General features: G+C 36.8%; 1 protein-coding gene across 1 annotated transcript; it reads left to right on the top strand.

Annotated features, from left to right (window-relative positions):
* Positions 1-7956: 7956 nt before the first annotated feature.
* On the top strand, positions 7957-8895 carry Or4f53 (olfactory receptor family 4 subfamily F member 53). Its single transcript, NM_001000365.1, has one exon. The coding sequence runs from the start codon at positions 7957-7959 to the stop codon at positions 8893-8895; it is 939 nt and encodes a 312-aa protein (NP_001000365.1).
* Positions 8896-20128: the final 11233 nt, after the last annotated feature.

Raw genomic sequence — 20128 nt, forward strand, 5'->3', positions numbered from 1 at the left:
CAGGAGCCGGATGTAGATCGCTCCTGAGAGACACAGCCAGAATACAGCAAATACAGAGGCGAATGCCAGCAGCAAACCACTGAACTGAGAATAGGACCCCCGTTGAAGGAATCAGAGAAAGAACTGGAAGAGCTTGAAGGGGCTCGAGTCCCCATATGTACAACAATGCCAAGCAACCAGAGCTTCCAGGGACTAAGCCACTACCTAAAGACTATACATGGACTGACCCTGGACTCTGACCTCATAGGTAGCAATGAATATTCTAGTAAGATCACCAGTGGAAGGGGAAGCCCTTGGTCCTGCTAAGACTGAACCCCCAGTGAGAGTGATTGTTGGGGGGAGGGCGGCAATCGGGGGAGGATGGTGAGGGGAACACCCAGAAAGAAGGGGAGGGGGAGGGATTACGGTGATGTTTGCCCGGAAACCGGGAAAGGGAATAACACTCGAATGTAAATAAAAAAACTCAAGTAAATAAAAAAAAATACTTTCAATCACAATGACCCATATTTTGCCTACTACTACATCCAAAAAATAAAGCGTATAATATTTATAATATCTTCTCAAACTTAAAAAGAAAATCATTGGTTCCTACTACAAAAGCCTATATTCAACAAAACTGGAAAATCTGGAAGAAATGGACAATTTTCTAGACAAGTACCAGTTACCAAAGTTCAATCAAGAAGAAATAAACCATATAAACAACCTCATAACTCCTAAAGAAATAGAAGCAGTTATTAAGTATCAAAACCAAAAAGATCCCAGGACTAGATGGGTTTAGTACAGAATTCTATCAGATCTTCCTAGAAGACTTCATACCAATACTGTTCAAACTATTCCACAAAGTAGAAACAGACAGAGCACTACCAAATTCCTTCTATGAAGCTACAATTACTCTTATACCTAAACCACACAAAGACCCAACAAAGAAAGAGAATTTCAGACAGTTTCCCTTATGAATATCGAATCAAAAATACTCAATAAAATTCTTGCAAACTGAATCCAAGAACACATTGAAATGATTCTCCATCATGATCAAGTATGCTTCATCCCAGGGTTGCAGGGATGGTTAAATACATGGAAGTCCATCAATGTAATCCACTATATAAACAAACTCAAAGATAAAAACCACATGATCTTTTCCTTAGATTTTGAGAAAGCGTTTTACAAATTCAACACCTCTTCATGATAAAAGTCCTAGAAAGATCAGGAATTAAAGACCCATACCTTAACATAGTAAAAGCAATATACAGCAAACCAGTAGCTAATATAAAGAAATGGAGAAAAACTTGAAGCGATCCCACTAAAATCAAGGACTAGATAAGGCTGCCCACTCTCTACCACTTATTCAATATAGTTCTCGAAGTCCTAACAAGAGAAATCAGTTAACTAAGGAGGTCAAAGGGATACAAATTGGAAAGGAAGAAGTCAAAATATCACTATTTGCAGATGATATGATAATATACTTAAGTGGCCCCAAAAACCCATCTGAGAACTACTAAGCCTGTTAAACAACTTCAGCAAAGTGGCTGGGTATAAAATTAACTCAAACAATTCTGTAACCTTCCTCTACTCAAAGGATAAACAGGATGAGAAAGAAATTAGGGATATGACACCCTTCAAAATTGCACAAAAACCTAAAATACCTTGGTATGACTCTATCTAAGCATGTGAAAGATCTGTATGACAAGAACTTCAAGTGTCTGAAGAAAGAAACTGAAGATCTCAGAAGATGGAAAGACCTTCCATGATCAGGGAATTGCAGGATTAATATAGTAAAAATGGCCATCTTGTCAAAAGCAATTTACAGACTCGATGCAATCCCTATCAAAAGTCCAACTCAATTCTTCATAGAGTTAGAAAAAGAAATTTTCAAATTTATTTGGAATAACAAAAAAACCCAGGATAGGGAAAACTATACTCAACAATAACAAAAATTTGTAGGGGAATCACCATCCCTGACCATAAGCAGTATTACAGAACAATAGTGATAAAAACTGTATGGTATTGGTACAGAGACAGGCAGATAGACCAGTGGAATAGAATTGAAGATCCAGAAAAGAACCCACACACCTATGGTCACTTGATTTTTTTGACAAAGAAGCCAAAACCATCCAATGGAAAAAAAAGAAAGCATTTTTAACAAATGGGGCTCATTCAACTGGAGATCAGCATGTTAAAGAACGTAAATCAATCCATTCTTTTTGCCCTGTACACAGCTTAAGTCCAAGTGAACTTAAAACCTCCATGTAAAACAAGATTCACTTAAACTCATAGAAGAAAAGTGGGGAAGAGTCTCGAACATGTGGGCACTTGGAAAAATTTCATGAGTAGAACATCAAAGGCTCATGCTCTAAGATCAAGAATTGACAAATGGGACCTCATAAATCTGCAATGGTTCTATAAGGCAAAAGACATTGTCATTAGGACAAAACAGAAACCAGCAGATTTGGAAAAGATCTTTACCAATCCTCCTTCTGATAGAGGGCTAATATCCAAAATATACAAAGAACCTAAGAAGTTAGACTCCAGAGAGCCAAATAACCCTATTTAAAAATGGGGTACAGATTCTCAGTTGAGGGATATCAAATAACTGAGAAGTACCTAAAGAAATGTTCAAGATCCTTAGTCATCAAGGAAATGCAAATCAAAACAACCCTGAAATTCCACCTCATACCAGTAAGAATGGCTACAATCAAAAATTCAGGCAACAGCAGATGCTGCCAAGGATGTGGAGAAAGGGGAACACTTCCATTTTTGGTGAGATTGCAAACAGGTACAACGTCTTTGGAAATCAGTCAGAGGTTCCACAGAAAAGTTGACATTCTACTGCTTCAAGACCCAGCTATACCTCTCCTGGCCATACACCCAAAATATGCTAGGACATACGACAAAAACACATACTCTACTGTGTTCATAGCAGCCTTATTTATAATAGCCAAAAGCTGGAAAGAAGCCAGATGTCCTTCAAAAGAGAATAAATACAGAAAATCTGGTACATCTACACAATGGAGTACTACTTAGCTATCAAAACAATGATTTCGTGAAACTCATAGGGAAATGGATGGAACTAGAAAATATCATCTTGAGTAAGGTTACCCAATCACAGAAAAACACACATTGTATGTACTTACTGATAAGCAGATATTAGCCCAAAAGCTCAGATTTCCCAAGATGCAATACATGGACCACATGAAGCTCAAGAAGAAGTATGACCAAAATGTGGATGCTTCACTCCTTCTTAAAACGGAGAAAAAATATCCATAGGAGGTGATAGGGAGGCAAAGTTTACAGCCTAGACTGAAGGATTGGCCACTCAGAACCGGCCCCATGTGTCACCCATATATATAAGCACCAATACCAGATAAGATTGATGAAGCTAAGAAGTGTATGCTGACAAGAACTGGAGAGAGATCTCTCCTGAGAGACACAGCCAGAACATATCAAATACAGAGGAGAATGCTAGCAGCAAACTGCTGAACTGAGAATGGGGCCTCCATTGGATGAATTAAAAAAAGGATTGAAAGAGCTAAAGGGTCTTGCAACCTCATAAGTATACCAACCAATCAGAGCTTTCAGGGACTAAACCACTACCCAAAGACTATACATGGTCTGAGCCATGGCTCCAACTGCATATGTAGCAGAGGATGGCCTTGCTGGGCACCAATGGAAGGAGAAGCCCTTGGTCCTGTTAATGTTGTATCCCCAGTGTAGGGGTTTGGCAGGGGGGAGGGCAGTAACTGGTGAGAGGATGGGGAAGGGAGCACTCTTATAGAAGAAGGGAAGGGAGAGGGGATAGGCAGCTTATGTACAGGAAACTGGGAAAGGGAATAACATTTGAGATATAAATAAATATCCAATTAAAAATAAAAAATAAAAATAAATTAAAAAACAATTAAAAATGATGAAACAACTTTAAATTTGAAAAAAGAAACCTAACAATTATATTTACTTTGAATTACAAAAAAAGTAATTTCTTTGGGGGGGGTGGCATTGTAGAATCATTTAATGTCTCTCATTCTCAACGTTGCATCTTAGACCATCAAGAGCACTCTAAAGTTTTTCTGCCTATAACATCCAACATAATCCCCAAACCATGGAATTCCTCAAGGATTCCTATGTTTGCACTGACCACAAACATCTACAAGCCTACATCTCAGAGCATGAACATCAGCATGGTCTCCAGTAGCATCTTGAAACGTGGACATCCACATGGTCTTTATCAACACCATGGAAGATGGACCTCATTGTGGTCACAGAAGAACCTTATCATGGGTTCTGGAAGCAGCATCAACCTCAAAGATCAACAAGGACCCCAACTACAGCACTGATCAGAGATATCATCATGGCTTCCAGTGGCAGGATAGATCACAGATAATAATGACAGCCCTGATCATAGATATCAACATGGGTTCTAGTAGCTGCACAAGCTTGTCCTATCAACAAGACTTCCTATGGCAAATTGAACTAGGGACCCCAACATGACCCCCAGAGGACAATAACATGTACTCAGGAAGCCATTGAAGAGATTCTTAAAAATATTGATAGGAACAGTGATGACCTACAGAGTGAGTCAAAGCAAGAACTACTCAGTGATGTGCTGTCTTAAACCCCGATCAAAAACATGTGATGAACATAGGGAGCTGAGAAAGAACTCAATTATCTTTAAGGTATGATCACGGAGAGTGGACCATGATCCAATGAGTATATGAGCAACACTAATTGCCTTGAAATTTTTTGTTTTATGGAATGTAAGGGAGGACTTAATGTTGGGAGTGTAGACCTGGAGGACCCAGTGTGGAAGCAAGTATGATCGGGGTACATTTTGTGAAATTCTCAAATAATCAATTAAAGTTTGATCTTCACACCAAGATTACAGGCCCTTGGAATGTCTGGAAGCAGAGCAGATCTAGTGGCAGACAAAGCCTAATGGTCTGCTATAGATCTAAGTAAATCAAGCTATAGAAACTCTAATTTATTAAGTCAAAACTTGGCAATTTCATCATAAATGTCATGATATATATTCAATAATGATTATGAAATATACAATTTATTTTAATAATTTTATTTGTATGATATAATAATGACATAAACTGTCTACTTGATATGCTAATAGTTACTGCCACAGCCTGTTCTCTGACATTCTAATAGCTACAACGTGCTCATTCGTACTAGCCAAAGAAATGGTTAAAGACAGTCTACTACCCAGGAATAAGGCTCTCCTTTTAAAAAATTATTGGTTTTGATTTAATACATGAATGGATCTTTGCCCTTTAATTTTATTCTTTAATTAAATTTTTAGTATGTGCTCATTCTTCCTACCATGGGAATCCAGTGCAGAATTCCCATGATGAATGGACTAAGGACTATTAGGACTCCAGTATCAAGAGGTCCTGAGAGCTGGATTTGGGGCTGTGGTGTTCTAACTTCAGTGTTCCAAAAGTACTCATAGGAACTAATCAAAAAATTTTAAAAAGTGAAAATAGTGTTTGCTAACATACTTTTCCTTATTCATTTGTTTTCTGATCAGGTAAGTAAGAAAAAAAGAAGAAAGTGGAATTTTAGAGTATCAAATCTCTCTCTTGGCCCATTCAGTGTCACTTAGTAAATATCTTTTAATTGCTAAAGGTTCAAAGGGGAAAACTAAAAGATGTTGTTTTATGGCCCATAGAGAGGGAAATATATTACTAAGTACTTGTGGACTATGTGTTAAGGATATTAATAAGTGTATTAAATACAGAAGTTGTTTTTCCCTGCTTTTACTAACCATAATATTGGGTCAGAAGGATCTGTAGATTCTGTCATATCAATCGAGAATTTTCAGAGTGTTTCAATTTCTATTTGAGACTTTGTCTTGTATGTCTCACAAAACAAGATAGTAACCCACTTTTACATTTTAAAAATCTTTAGTCATATACTTACTGGATGGAAATATGTAGGAGGGCAGAATGCATGTCACCATTTATAACTTTAGCAAGAATGACTCCAACACAAATGTTCCTTACAGAAGTAGACATTTAGATGTGTTAGTATACTTCAATGTGTTAAAGCCTCCCCACATAGTTACAGAGAAAAAGTAATTTGAACTTCATAGACCAGTGAATACTAGATTGTTAGAAAATATCTACTTTTGACAGAAGGGTTAATTTTTTATTGCATTAAACGTTTTTCTGGCAAGTCACACAGCATGTTGGAAATTGTGGTATTTTGAATAAAATCAAATACATCATGTAAATTTCTTATATTTGATTAAGTATTGTTTTAATTAGAACAGATATATAAAGAGATAGGCTGACATTTATACTTATTTTTCTTCTACTTTATTTTATAGTTGTAAAAGTTTTAAAGGTATGAATTATCCATTGCATATGTGTACATAGTCATGTTTTATTAATGGGAAAATATAGGAATATCTTTTTCCAAATGCTTCAAAGCATATGAGTAGAATTTTTGACAATAATCTCTAAGAACACATTACTTAATCACTTGACAAATTTGGCAGGGTAGAAGGTGAAATTTTTAAGAGGGGCACTTTAATAATAACATCAATTTATAGTTACTGTCTCTATTGGAAAGATATCATAAATAGTTAATGCAAGTATTCAAAGAACTAAGCAAAGACAAAAATTTCTAAATGTTCATTAACATTTCAATTATTTTTGAATTGATATCATTAAGGAAAAATGCATGGTTGCTGATGCCAAAAATTGAATAGTAATGTATTTACATTCAGTTTTAAAACTACTTTATCTTTGTTGGAAAAAGTGAATCGTGTGTATAAGAAAATTTTAAGAGAAATACACACTAAGATGACAACCATAGATGCCAGTAGAAAGTCATACACTTGAAACAATAGTTAAACATAGTAAAATTTAAACCTGGAATCAAGTTACTTTGTGTAATACATGGGAAATAGTATAAGCTAATTGCTACAAATAATAGCCACAGTTCCCACTACTACTGTTTCTACTCTCTGCTTCGTTTAAAGAGAATTAAAACCAGGAGAAGCACAAAATGAGTTGTGCTTGTAATGCAGGTGTTGGGAAGGTTTTTTTTTTTCTTTTTTTTTTTTTTCGGAGCTGGGGACTGAACCCAGGGCCTTGCGCTTGCTAGGCAAGAGCTCTACCACTGAGCTAAATCCCCAGCCCTGGGAAGTTTTTTCAACAGAGTTGCATGGCAAATGAACAGAGTATATTCTCTAAGGAAGAAATGAGTGAGAATATTTTCATATATTTTGCATAGCCCCAGGATAAACTTGCAAATGATCTGTGTTATCTTCTTCTCTTACACCCTTCCACTGTTTTCTTATATTAGAGTTATCACTCATTTATTAAAGCATGAATATTTCCTTTAATTCCTAACCAATAACTATAGACTTATTTCTTAGCTTATATAAAATTTCCTCTGATTTAGAAACTTACTGACCAACTATTTGTTGCTGCTTTAGTTACTTTATACTCCTGGGTATTTTTGTATAGTTTTCTCCCTATAAACTGCTGTTACTTAACATTATTCATTCTTCACATTTTAGTGTAAACATCTCCCAAAGTGCTATGTGCTATAGGTATAAGTTTATGTATCACCCAGAAAGGATTCCTATTCACACAACTAACATATAAGATTCCTATCCATACAACTAACATAATGAACCACATAATGCAATAGGATATTTAATGTTCACATCACATCTACACAGAACAGTGAAGGAAGAGTCTGTGATTATTGCACATGGCATTTTACGTGGAACAAATTAATTTATACATACAGTTCTGCATGTTATCTGACCACTTATTGAATACTTTTTAAATTAATGGGAAAATTTGTATGTTTGCCAAGGGATTTGCTAAGGGAGGATGAAAATTTTACATTAATGCGGGCACCTACTTCTTATGAATACTGTGGAATATTCCTTTATAATTTTATTTTTGCTGTTTATTACAGGAAAAATATTCAAGGTTAATGAATGAAATAAATTATACAAAGGTATCTGAATTTGTGTTTCTGGGACTTTCAACATCTAAGCAAATACGGCATTTCTTCCTTGCCTTCTCTATGGTATTATATGTAGCCATCGTACTGGGCAATACCCTTGTTGTGTTTACACTAGCCTTTGACCAACATTTACATTCCCCTATGTATTTTCTTTTGGGAAATCTTTCATTTATTGATTTATGTCTTTCCACCTTAACTGTACCCAAGATGATTTCTGACCTGTCCTCTGGGCACAATACCATCTCATTCCACAGTTGTGTCTTCCAGATATTTGTCCTTCATGTCCTCGGGGCATCTGAGATGGTATTGCTGGTAGCCATGGCCTGGGACAGATATGTGGCCATATGCAAGCCCCTTCACTACTTAACCATCATGAACCCACGGATGTGCCTTTTGCTTCTATCTGGGGCTTGGATCATTGGATTTTTGCATTCAGTGGCCCAACTAGGTTTTGTTGTCCATTTGAGGTTTTGTGGTCCGAATGAGATAGATAGTTTTTACTGTGATCTTCCTAGATTCATCAAGCTGGCCTGCATGGACAACTACAGAATGGAGTTCATGGTGGCTGCCAACAGTGGCATCATTTCTATTGGCACCTTCTTCTTATTGATTATCTCCTACATTGTTATCCTGCTCACTGTGAGGAAACATTCATCAGGAGATTTGTCCAAGGCCCTCTCAACACTTTCTGCTCACATCTCTGTGGTAGTTTTGTTCTTTGGACCATGCATCTTTGTGTACATGTGGCCATTTCCTACAGTGCCAGTGGATAAGTTCCTCGCCATTCTGGACTTCATGATTACACCCATCCTGAACCCTGCCATTTACACACTGAGGAACAAAGACATGAAGGTGGCAATGAGGAAACTTTGTGTCCAGCTCCTGCATTTTAGGAAAATGTCCTGAATAAGCCTCAAAATATACTACCTAGCAAGTGTTCCATACACTCAAATAGTAAACATCCTAATATAACTGTGTTTATCTTTGTACATCTGATTTTTTAAGTTAATATAATCCCCTGATGATTTATCTATGATGCTGTATAGTAGATGAAAAGAATCCCATTTTATGGAAATCAACTATTTTCAAAGATCAATTTTTTTATATTTTATATATCTCTGTTTTGCCAGTGTTTTGTCTATTCTATTTATTGTATGCATGCAGTGACTGTGGATGCCAGAGAGGGTATCAGATCCTCTGGAAATAGTTATTGATGGTTATAAGCTATGGATATGTTACTGTTTGGACGGCCTTCCTCCACATGTATGAAGGTGTGACTGTGCATTTCCTTTCCTCTCTTTCATTTTCACCTTACACTTTTTTTCCAGTTCAGATTTTATCTCCCAACCATTTCACCATCTGATGATTCCATATCTCATACACCCTACCCCCATCGCCACAAGGATACCCCCACATCCTCATTCCCCAGCCCATCAGAAATCACTAAGTCCTGGGATTTCGATTATCTTAAGGGTTATGTGCATCTTCTTTGAATCCAAACCCAACAGTTCTCTGCTGTATAGGTACCAGGGGCCTCATATCAGATGGTGTATGCTATGTCGTGTGTGGCACAGTATCTGAGAGGTCTTTGGAGATCCAGGTTATTTGAGACTTCTGGTCCTCCTATAGGGTTGCCCTCCTCCTTAGCTTAAAGCAAGAAGAATATTTGGTATTTTCTTTCAATAGCCCATTACCAGCTTTCTGAATGTAAATCTTGACTTTTCTCACCTACCAAAAACATAATTATTTGACATAAAAAGCTCACTGCTATGGGGGAGGTTATTAGTGCTCATTCAGGCCAAAGGCAACCCAAAGAAGTGTATCAAACCTTGTCTTGATACTTGTTGATTCAGACTGAAATGTGGCTTCTGAGAAAATAAAGAGCTGGCAGCTGTGCTGGGCAAGACCAGATCACCTAGGCAAGAGAAGACAGAAGCATGGGAGTGAATGAAGTAGGGAGGTAAAGAGATACAGGCATAAAGGGAGCACTCAGTAGCAGGGACATGAGGTTAAATTAAACTGTAGCTGAGAGTCTGCTCCACCAAACATCAACAGCCTTAAACTATATTGTCTCCATGTCTTTGTTAGTAAACCTCAAGAAGGGTATATTAAAGCCCCACAATAGGTACTAGTAGTGTTACCTATGTCTCCTACAAGAATAAATGCTCCTAAACACTGAGTTATCTCTCTAGCTTCAATGAACAATTTCTTTATTCATCAATCAATATACACTTACAATATTTTCACATCATATATACTGTAATTAAACTACCATAAACATGAGAATCTAAATGATATTATTGATATAAATACCAAATATATTCAGAAAAGTGATTGCCAAACTATATGATAGATTTATTTATTACTTTTCTGAGAAGTCTCCATTATGCTTTCTATTAAATTTGTACTAATTAATATTCCTGCTAATATTATAGAATAATTCACTTCTACCATCTTGCTTTTATTATTTTAATCTTATACTGTATATATTTCATATATGTATTAATGAGTTTTTATGTCAATACATGTGCATAAGCTATTTAGTTGTAATCAGTCCCTACCATGGTCTCTTGTCAAACTAGCTTACCTCCTAATCTCATTCATTTTCCTAATTTGTGGCATATTTCTGCTTTCATGAATTCTCTTATTACCCAATGAGTTTTAGTAGGTTATTTACAAGAGAATGAGCATTTTGCTAATGGCAAAATGAGAGAATGGCAAAAGGAGAGAATGGCAAAAGGAGAGAAAATGTCTCTCCTTTCATTATCAGCTCTTGTCATGCTATAAATCCTCAGGTCAGGAAGCAGTGACCATTCTAAGAAGAGCCTCCTTCCATGACAGAGTACAGATAGATAGGCCCAGTCTAGTGAAAATATTTATAGTTGTTGTGATTTCCAATGTATCAGTCCTTTCATACCCAGATGTCTACATTACACATATATCTACCCTTTAACATTTCTTACATTCTCTCCCTGACCCCATTGTCTTACATGGTCCATGGCTCCTGGAGAAGGTGATATTCTTATTTCCAATTATCATTGGTCAATCACATTAAGTTTCCTGTCAGTATTTTACCAGCTATGCATCTGTGCTTTGCTATTGTTTATTGCAAAAGGTATCTTTCCTGATATAAGCTTAAAGTATATATTGTTCTAAATTACAAAAACATAATCATTTAAAAGACAATATGAAAGGCATATCAAGACCATTTACAGGAGCAGTTGTTTCAACATTAAGGCCTAATAGCTTCTCCAGTCATAGTATTTAATCAGGGATAAAGAAACAAATATCAACTCTGTCTTACTTATCAAGCATAGAAACAATCAGAAAGTGACTGTTTCCTCCCATGTGAGACTTATCACTATTGCAATAATGAGGTATGTGCCCTCAAGTAGTTCAATGTCCAGTTTTCTGAGGAACCTCCAGACTGATTTCCAGAATGGTTGTACCAGTCTGCAATCCCACAAACAATGGAGGAGTGTTCCTCTTTCTCCACATACTCACCAGCATCTACTGTGGCTGGAGTTTTTGCTCTTAGCCATTGTGACTAGTGCGAGGTGGAATCTCAGGGTTGTTTTTGGTTTGCATTTCCCTTATGACTAAAGATGTTGAGCATTTCTTTAGGTGCTTCTCAGTAATTTGGCATTCCTCAGTTTTGAATTCTTTGTTTAGCTCTGAACCCCATTTTTATAGGGTTATTTGTTCCCTGCAGTCTAACATCGTGAGCTTTTTGTATATTTTGGCTATAAGCCCTCTATCAGTTGTAGGATTGGTAAAGATCTTCTCCCAATCTGTTAGGTGCCTTTTTGTCCTAACAAGAGTGTCCTTTGCCTTACCGAAGCTATGTAGTTTTAAGAGATCCCATTTCTTGATTCTTGATCTTAGAGCATAAGCCGTTGGTGTTTTGTTCAGGAAATTTTCCCCAGTGCCCATGTGTTTGAGATTCTTCCCCACTTTTTCTTGTATTAGTTTGAGTGTATCTGGTTTGATGTGGAGGTCCTTGATCCACTTGGATTTAAGCGTAGTACAGGGTAATAAAAATGGATCAATCTGCATTCTTCCACATGCTGACCTCCAGGTGAACCAGCAGCATTTGCTGAAAAGGCTATCTTTTTTCCACTGGACGGTTTTGGCTCCTTTGTCAAAAATTAAGTGACCGTAGGTGTGTGGGTTCATTTCTCTGTCTTCAATTATATTCCACTGGACTATCTGCCTCTCTCTGTACCAATACCATGCAGTTTTCGTCACTATTGCTCTGTAATTCTGCTTGAGTTCATGGATAGTGATTCCCTCGAAAGTCATTTAGTGTTGAGGATAGTTTTAGCTATCCTGGTTTTTGTTATCATTCCAGATGAATTTGGAAAATTGTTCTGTCTAACTCTCTGAAGAATTGGATTGGAATTTTGATGGGGATTGCATTGAATCTGTAGATCGCTTTTGGTAAAATGGCCAATTTTACTATATTAATTCTGCCAATCCATGAGCATGGGAGATCTTTACATCCTCTGAGATCTTCAATTTCTTTCTTCAGAGGCTTGAAATTCATATCATACAGATCGTTCACTTGTTTGGCTAAAGTCACACTGAGATATTTTATATTATTTGGAACTATTATAAAGGGTGCCATTTCCCTAATTTCTTTCTCAGCTTCTTTCTGTTTTGTGGAGAGGAATGTTACTGATTTATTTGAGTTAATTTTATACTCTGCCACTTTGCTGAAGGACTTTATTAGGATTAGAAGTTCTCTGGTGGAACTTTTGGGATCACTTAAATATACTATTATATCATCTGCAAATAGTGGTATTTTGATTTTGTCCTTTCCAATCTGTATCAATTTGATCTCCTTTTGTTGTCTGATTGCTCTGGATAGGATTTCTTGTACTATATTGAATAAATAGGGAAAGAGTGGGCAGCCTTGTCTTGTCCCTGATTTTCGTGGGATTGCTTCATGTTTCTCTACATTTAGTTTAATGTTAACTACTAGTTTGCTTCATATACCTTTACTTTGTTTAGATATGGGACTCGAATTCCTGTTGTTTCCAGGACATATTTCATGAAGGGGTGTTTAATTTTGTCAAATGCTTTCTCAGCATGAAATGATCATTCGGTTTTATCTTTCAGTTTGTTTATATAGAGGATTACATTGATTCTTTTCCGTATATTAAACAATCCCTGCATACCTGGGATGAAACCTACTTGATCATGATAGATGTTTGTTTTGATGTGCTCTAGGATTCGGTTTGCAAGAATTTTAGAGTACCTTTGCATCGATATTCATAAGGAAAATTGGTCTGAAGTTCTCTTTTTTGTTGGGTCTTTGTGTGGTTTAGGTATAAGAGTAATTGTGACTTCATAGAAGGAACTCAGTAGTGCTTCATCTGTTTCAATTTGGGGAATCATTTTGAAAGTGTTGGTATGAGGTCTTCTAAGAAGGTCTGGAAGCATTCTGCACTGAACCCATCTGGACCTGGTCTCTTTTTGGTTGGGAGACTTTTAATGACTGCTTCTACTTCTTTAGGAGTTATGGGGGTTGTTTAAATGGCTTATCTGATCCTGATTTAACTTTAGTAACTTGTATCTGTCTAGGAAATTGTCCATTTCCTCCAGATTTTCAAGTTTTGTTGGATATAGGCTTTTGTAGTAGGATGTGATGATTTTTTTGATTTCCTCTGATTCTGTAGTTATGTCTCCCTTTTCACTTCTGATTTTGTTAATTTGCACACGCTCTCTGTGTCCTCTTGTTAGTCTGGCTAACGGTTTATCTATCTTGTTGATTTTCTCAAAGAACCAACTTTTGGTTTTGTTGATTCTTTGTATACTCCTTTTTGTTTCTAATTGGTTGATTTCAGCTCTAAGTTTTATTATTTCTTGCCTTCTACTCTTCCTGGGTGTGTTTGCTTCTTTTTGTTCTAGAGCTTTTAGGTGTGGTGTCAAGCTGCTGATATATGCACTCTCCTGTTTCTTTCTGCAGGCACTCAGAGCGATGAGTTTTCCTCTTAGCACAGCTTTCTTTGTGTCCCAAAAATTTTTGTATGTTGTACCTTCATTTTCATGAAATTCTAAGAAGTCTTTAATTTCTTTCTTTATTTCTTCCTTGATGAGTTTATCATTGAGTAAAGCATTGTTTAACTTCCATGAATATGTGGGCATTCTTTCCTTATTGTTATTGAAGAACAGCTTTAGCCCATGATGGCCTGATAGGACGCATGGGATTATTTCTTTCTTTCTGTATCTGTTGAGGCCTGTTCTATGACTGACTATATGGTCAATTTTGGAGAAAGTACCATGAGGTTGAGAGAAGAAGGTATATCCTTTTGTTTTAGGTTAGAATGTTCTATAAATATATGTTAAATCAATTTGGTTCATGACTTCTCTTAGTCTTTGTCTATGTCTCTTTTTAATTTCTGTTTCCATGAGCTGTCCATTGATGACAGTGGGGTGCTGAAATCTCCTATTTTTGTGTGGGGCAATGTGTGGTTTGAGCTTTACTAAGGTTTCTTTATGTATGTAGGTGCCCTTGTTTTTGCAGCATAGATATTTAGGATTGAGAGTTCATCTTGGTGGATTTTTCCTTTGATGAATATGAAGTGTCCTTCCTTATCTTTTTTTGAAGAATTTTGCTTGAAAATTGATAGTATTTGATATTAGAATGGCTACTACAGCTTCCTTTTTCAGACATTTGCTTGGAACGTTTTTCCTAGCCTTTTACTCTGAGGTAGTGTCTGTCTTTGTCTCTGGGGTGTGTTTACTATAGGCAGCAAAATGCTGTGACCTCATTTCATATCCAGTTTCTTAATATTTGTTTTTTTAATGGAGAATTGAGACCATTGATGTTGAGAGATCTTAAGGAATGGTTATTTTTGCTTCCTGTTTTATTCATGTTTGGATATGAGATTATGTTTGCCTGCTTGTCATCTTTGTTTTGTTGCAAAACGATTAGATTCTTGCTTTTGCTAGGGTGTAACTTGCCTCCTTGTGTTGGGCTTTACCATGTATTATCCTTTGTAGGTCTGGATTTGTGGAAAGATACTGTATAAATTTGATTTTGTTGTGGAATATCTTGGCTTCTCCATCTATGTTAATTGAGAGTTTTGCTGGATACAGTAACCTGGGCTGGTATTTCTGATCTCTTAGTGTCTGTAGGACATTTGTCCAGGATCCTCTGGTTTTCATAGTCCCTGGTGAGAAATCTGGTGTAATTCTTATAGGTCTGCCTTTATATGTTACTTGACCTTTTTCCCTTACTGCTTTTAATATTCTTTCTTTATTTTGTGCATTTGTTGTTTTGACTATTACGTGTGTACTCAATGATAACCTGGTTAAGGAAGAAATAAAGAAAGAAATTAAAGAATTCTTAGAATTTCATGAAAATGAAGGTACAACATACATAAACTTATGGGACACAATGAAAGCTGTGCTAAGAGGAAAACTCATAGCTCTGAGTGCCTGCAGAAAGAAACAGGAGAGTTCATATATCAGTAGCTTGACAGCACACCTAAAAGCTCTAGAACAAAAAGAAGCAAACACACCTAGGAGGAGTAGAAGGCAAGAAATAATGAAACTCAGAGCCAAAATCAACCAATTAGAAACAAAAAGGAATTTACACAGAATCAACAAAACCAAAAGTTAGTTCTTTGAGAAAATCAACAAGATAGATAAACCGTTAGCCAGACTAACAAGAGGACACAGAGAGTGTGTGCAAATTAACAAAATCAGAAATGAAAAGGGAGACATAGCAACAGAGTCAGAGGAAATCAAAAAAATCATCACATCCTACTACAAAACATGAAAATATGGAGGAAATGGACAATTTCCTGGAAAGATACAAGTTACTAAAGTTCAATCAGGAACAAATAGACCATTTAAACAGCCCCATAACTCCTAAAGAAGTAGAAGCAGTCATTAAAAGTCTCCCAACCAAAAAAGAGACCAGGTCCAGATGAGTTCAGTACAGAATGCTTCCAGATCTTCATAGAAGACCTCATACCAATACTATCCAAACCATTTCACAAAATTGAAACAGGTGGAGTGTTACTGTATTCCTTCTATGAAGTCACAATTACTCTTATACCTAAACCACACAAAGACCCAACAAAGAAATAGAACTTCAGACCAATTTCCCTTATGAATATCGACACAAAACTACTCAATAAAATTCTTGCAAACTGAATCCAAGAGCACATCAAAACAATCATCCATCATGATCAAGTAGGCTTCATCCCATGTATGCAGGGATGGTTTAATATATGCAAAACCATCAACACAATCCTCTATATAAACAAACTGAAAGATAAAAACTACATGATCATTTCATTAGGTGCTGAGAAAGCATTTGACAAAATTCAACACCCCTTCATGATAATAGGCCTGGAAAGAACAGGAATTCAAGGCCCATACCTAAACATAGTAAAAGCTTTATAGAGCAAACTAGTAGCTAATATTAAACTAGATGGAGAGAAACTTGAAAATATTCCACTAAAATCAGGGACTAGAAGAGGCTGCCCACTCTCTCCCTACATATTCAATATAGTACTCGAAATCCTACCCAGAGCAATCAGACAACAAAAGGAGATCAAAGGGATACAGATTGGAAACAATGAAGTCAAAATATTATTATTTGCAGATTATGTGATAGTCTATTTAAGTGATCCCAAAAGTTCCACCATAAAACTATAAATCTGACAAACACCTTCAGCAATGTGGCTGGGTATAAAATTAACTCAAATAAATCAGTAGCATTCCTCTCCACAAAATAGAAACAAGCCGAGAAAGAAATTAGGGAAATGGCACCCTTTATAATAGTCCCAAATAATATAAAATATCTCAGTGTGACTTTCGCCAAACAAGTGAACGATCTGTATGATATGAACTTCAAGCCTCTGAAGAAATGAATTGAAGAAGATCTCAGAAGATGTAAAGATCTCCCATGCTCATGGATTGGCAGGATTAATATAGTAAAATTGACCATATAACCAAAAGCAAATTACAGATTCAATGCAATCCCCATCAAAATTCCAATCCAATTCCTCAGAAAGTTAGACAGAACAATTTCCAAATAAATCTCGAATGACAAAAAACCCAGGATAGCTAAAACTATCCTCAATAGCAAAGGACTTCTGGGGGAATCACTATCCCTGAACTCAAGCAGTATTACAGAGCAATAGTGTTAAAAAATGTATAGTATTGGTACCGAGAGAGGCAGATAGTTCAGTGGAATATAATTGAAGACACAGAAATGAACCCACACACCTACGGTCACTTGATTTTTGACAAAGGAGCCAAAACATCCAATGGAAAAAAGATAGCCTTTTCAGCAAATGCTGCTGGTTCACCTGGAGGTCAGCATGTGGAAGAATGCAGATTGATCCATTCTTATTACCCTGTACTAAGTTTAAATCCAAGTGGATCAAGGACCTCCACATCAAACTAGATACACTCAAACTAATACAAGAAAAAGTGGGGAAAAATCTCAAACACATGGGCACTGGAGAAAATTCCCTGAACAAAACATCAATGGCTTATGCTCTAAGATCAAGAATCAACAAATGGGTTCTCATAAAACTACAAAGCTTCGGTAAGGGAACGGACTCTGTTGTTAGGACAAAACAGCAACCAACAGTTTGGGAAAAGATCTTTACCAATCCTACAACTGATAGAGGACTTATATCCAAAATATACAAAGACCTCCCGAAGTTAGACTGCAGGGAGACAAATAACCCTATTAAAAATGGGGTTCAAAGTTAAACAAAGAATTCACAGCTAAGTAATGCCGAATGGCCGAGAAGCACCCAAAGAAGTGTTTAACATCTTTAGTCATAAGGGAAATGCAAATCAAAGCAATCCTGAGATTCCAACTCACACCAGTCAGAATAGCTAAGATCAAAAACTCGAGTGACAGCAGATGCTGGCAAGGATGTGGAGACAGAGGAACACTCCTCCATTGTTTGCGGGATTGCAGACTGGTACAACCATTCTGGAAATCAGTCTGGAGGTTCCTCAGAAAATTGGACATTGAACTACCTGAGGACCCAGTTATACCTCTCTTGGGCATATATCCAAAAGATGCTCCAATGTATAACAAAGACACATGATCTTCTTTGTTCATAGCAGCCTTATTTATAATAGTCAGAAGCTGGAAAGATCCCACATGCCCTTCAACAGAGGAATGAATACAAAAAATGTGGTACATCTACACAATGGAATATTACTCAGCTATCAAAAACAATGACTTTATGAAATTCATTGGTAAATGGATGGAACTGGAAAATATCATCCTTTGTGAGATAACCCAATCACAGAAAAACTCACATTGTATGCACTCATTGATAAGTGGATATTAACCCAAATGCTCTAATTACCCTAAATGCACAGAACACATGAAACTCAAGAAGGATGACCAAAATGCGAATGCTTCATTCCTTCTTTAAAAGGGGAACAAGAATACCCTTGAGAGGGAATTGGGAGGCAAAGATTAGAACAGAGGCTGACGAAACACCATTTCAGAGCCTGCCCCAAATGTGGCCCATCGATATACAGCCCCCAAACTAGATAAGACGGATGAAGCAAAGAAGTGCAGGCCGACAGGAACTGGATGTAGATCTGTCCTGGGAGACACAGCCAGAATTTGGCAAATATATAGGCTATAGCCAGCAGCGAACCATTGAACTGAGAATGGGACCCCCGTTGAAGGAATCAGAGAAAGGACTGAAAGAGCTTGAACGGGCTTGAGACCCCATATGTACAACAATGCCAAGCAACCAGAGCTTCCAGGGAGTAAGCCAGTTCCAAAAACTATCACATGGATTGACCCTGGGCTCTAACTGCATAGGTAGGAATAAATAGCCTAGTAAGAGCACCAGTGGAAGGTGAAGCCCTTGGTCCTGCCAAGACTGAACACCCAGGGAATGTGATTTTTGGGGGTAGGGCGGTAATGGGAGGATCGGGAAGGGAACACCCACAGAGAAGGGGAGAGAAGGGGTTCGGGGTATGTTGGCCTGGAAACTGGAAAGGGAATAACAACTGAAATGTATATAATAAATACCCAATTTAATAAAGATGGAGGGAAAAAAGAAAACAAATTAAGGTATGATCACTGAGAGTTGACCATGTTCCAATGAATATATGAGTAACACTAATTTCATTGAAATTTTTTTCTTTTATGAAATTTAGCAGAGGATTTAATGTTGGGAAGGTGGACCTGGAAGGTTCAGTGTGGAAGCAAGTATGATCAGAGTACATCTTGTGAAATTCCCAAATAATCAATTAAAGTTTGATTTTCTTACCAAGGTTACAGGCTCTTGGAATGTCTGGAAGCAGAGCAGATCTAGTGGCAGACAAAGCCTAATGTTCTGCTATAGATCTAAGTAAATCAAGCTGTAGACAGTCTAATCTATAGTCAAAACTTGGCAATTTCATCATAAATGTCATGATAGACATTCAGTACTGAACACGAAATATAAAATCGATTTTAATTTTAATTTTATTTGTATTACATAATAATGACATAAACTGTCTACTTGATATGCTAATAGGTACAGTCACAGCCCGCTCTCTGATGCTCTAATAGCTACAACCTGCTTATTCATATTAGCCAAAGAAATAGTTAGACAGTCTACTACCCGGGTAACCAGGAATAGTGATTCTCCTTTTAAAAAAATATTGGTATTGATTTAATGCATGAATGGATCTTTGCCCTTTAATTTTTTCTTTAATGACATTTTTAGTGTTTTCTCATTCTTCCTACCATGGGAATCCAATGCAGAATTCCCATGATGAATGGACTAAAAACTATTAGGACTCCTGTATCTAGAGGTCAGTGAGAACTGGATTTGGGCTGTGGTGTTCTAACTTCAGTGTTCCAAAAGTACTCATGGGAACTAACAACAAAAATTTTAAAAAGCAAAAGTAGTGTTTACTAACATACTTTTCCTTTTTGATTCTTTTCTTGCTCAGGTAAGTAAGATAAAAGAGAAGGGAGTGGACTTCTACAGTGTCAAATGGTATGGATTTCCTCTCTTGGCCCATTCACTATCACTTAGCAAATATCTTTAAAATGCTAAATGTTCAAAGGGGGAAACTAAAGGACTTTGTTTTATGGCCCATAGAAAGGGGAATATATTACTAAGTATTTGTGGACTGT

This window comes from Rattus norvegicus, chromosome 3 (genome assembly GCF_036323735.1).
Source record: "Rattus norvegicus strain BN/NHsdMcwi chromosome 3, GRCr8, whole genome shotgun sequence".
Taxonomy (NCBI): Eukaryota; Metazoa; Chordata; class Mammalia; order Rodentia; family Muridae; genus Rattus; species Rattus norvegicus.